This window comes from Alnus glutinosa, chromosome 13 (assembly GCF_958979055.1).
Source record: "Alnus glutinosa chromosome 13, dhAlnGlut1.1, whole genome shotgun sequence".
NCBI classification, from domain to species: Eukaryota; Viridiplantae; Streptophyta; class Magnoliopsida; order Fagales; family Betulaceae; genus Alnus; species Alnus glutinosa.
Window position 1 is genome coordinate 7,636,872 of NC_084898.1, and position 1,710 is coordinate 7,638,581.

Sequence of the window (1,710 nt, forward strand, 5' to 3'; positions counted from 1 at the left end):
CAATACCAAATACATCATGATGTTATTCATTTGTACACGTAGCCCTAATGTGAAATTCATCTAATTAGAAAGATTTTACGTACATAAATATTTTTGTGAGTTATGTTATTTGCACACAGTCACACACTCATCTTATACATACACTTACAATAAGTTTAAGGTCCATACATATGAAACCCATGTAGGATAGATTCTACATACATAAGTTTCACATCTATTGTACGTGTATACAATATGTGTACAAATATCGTTCTTCTATCCCCGCACATAATTAAGAAAGGAAAGGACTACGGACTCTTAATTAGGTGAAATATTGATGCAAACGTTTAACTACAGATATGCATGGTGTACGTATCTTTGGGATCCGATCACATTTCTCTTCCAAGAAAGGTAAGGACTACAGATTTGCATGCTGTATCTATGGAAATCAACAATCAGTCAATATCCAGAGTCAGGAGTACCCTTCAAAAGAAAAAGGAAACCACCTATAAATCCACACCTCTCTTCTTCTATTCTCACGTCCATCTTCTGTTCTTCAACAAACAAGCATAGTAATGGCTTTTGCCAAGCTCTTTTCCCTGCTTTTTCCTCTGTTAGGCATCTTCTTCTTGGCCACCCATCCCACCTTGACAAGCGCAGAAAACACCGAGGACCTGATCAACAAAATCTGTCGTTCAGTGGAGGAGTTCGGTTTCTGCAAACAAACCTTCATGGAAAACCTGCTGTCCCCAGAAGCGGACATTGTTGATCTGACCCACATAACAATATTGCAGTCATCAAACAACGCGACCAACACCCTTGATTTCATCCGGAATCTTGTCGCGAACGCGACCGACGAAGGATTGATGAACGCTCTTGTTGAGTGTGAAAACGCCTACAGACTGGTGGCAGGGTCTTTCCAGAACGCCTTCGTATCCTTCACCCAGAAAGACTATGATGGCGTTCTGGTATATGAGAGGGGTACGCCTAGAGTTCAAGCCAGTTGTGCCACCACTTTCGACACTCCGCCTAATCCTTTCAACCCTCTGGTTGACAGGAATAGGCAGATGAGGATCTTGATTACCATGGCTGTGGTTTCTGCAACGGAACTTACCTCTTGAAAAATAGATGAATTGTACTCACTTTTCATAGCTGATCGATTAAATTGTTAATTAATTAATGGAAGAACTTGATCCTTTGTTTCTCATGCAATTAATTTCATCTTTTCTTAATTTGATGTTTTCGATCTTTGCCTGGACGTCAAGCAAAGTCTGGCTATCAGGGGGGTGGATGAAATTTAATCACTCTTTTTCATACTTGCTGCACCAAGATATATATATGTTTGAACATACAATATACTATAATTCTTTCAAGCATATATATCTCTATTGATTCATTTGATTTACTTGAGGATTAAATGTTGGTCTTAAGGGACAAGTCGGTTGTTGGGGTCTAGGGTTTCTAACGTGCTGTATTTTATAGGAAATTTTAAAAAATAAATAATGAACAATTTATTAAGGAAATAATCGTATTTAGCTCAGATTTTTATTTGATTGACTTAGTACTCGAGTTTCTAATTTTAAAAATAAAGTCTTTAAGTTTTTTGTCCAAATTTCAAATAGGCTTATTTGTCATTTTATCATTAAAGTTAATATATAGTTTGTCATCTACGACGTGTCTTATTTGATATGTCAGCATACATTCATGTCGTTCAACATTCAATATCAATGC

General features: G+C 37.1%; 1 protein-coding gene across 1 annotated transcript; it reads left to right on the forward strand.

Annotated features, from left to right (window-relative positions):
* The first annotated feature begins 554 nt into the window (after positions 1-554).
* Positions 555-1,100, forward strand: LOC133853862 (uncharacterized). The gene has a single exon (XM_062289887.1). It carries the CDS (start codon positions 555-557, stop codon positions 1,098-1,100), a length of 546 nt encoding a protein of 181 aa, XP_062145871.1.
* Positions 1,101-1,710: the final 610 nt, after the last annotated feature.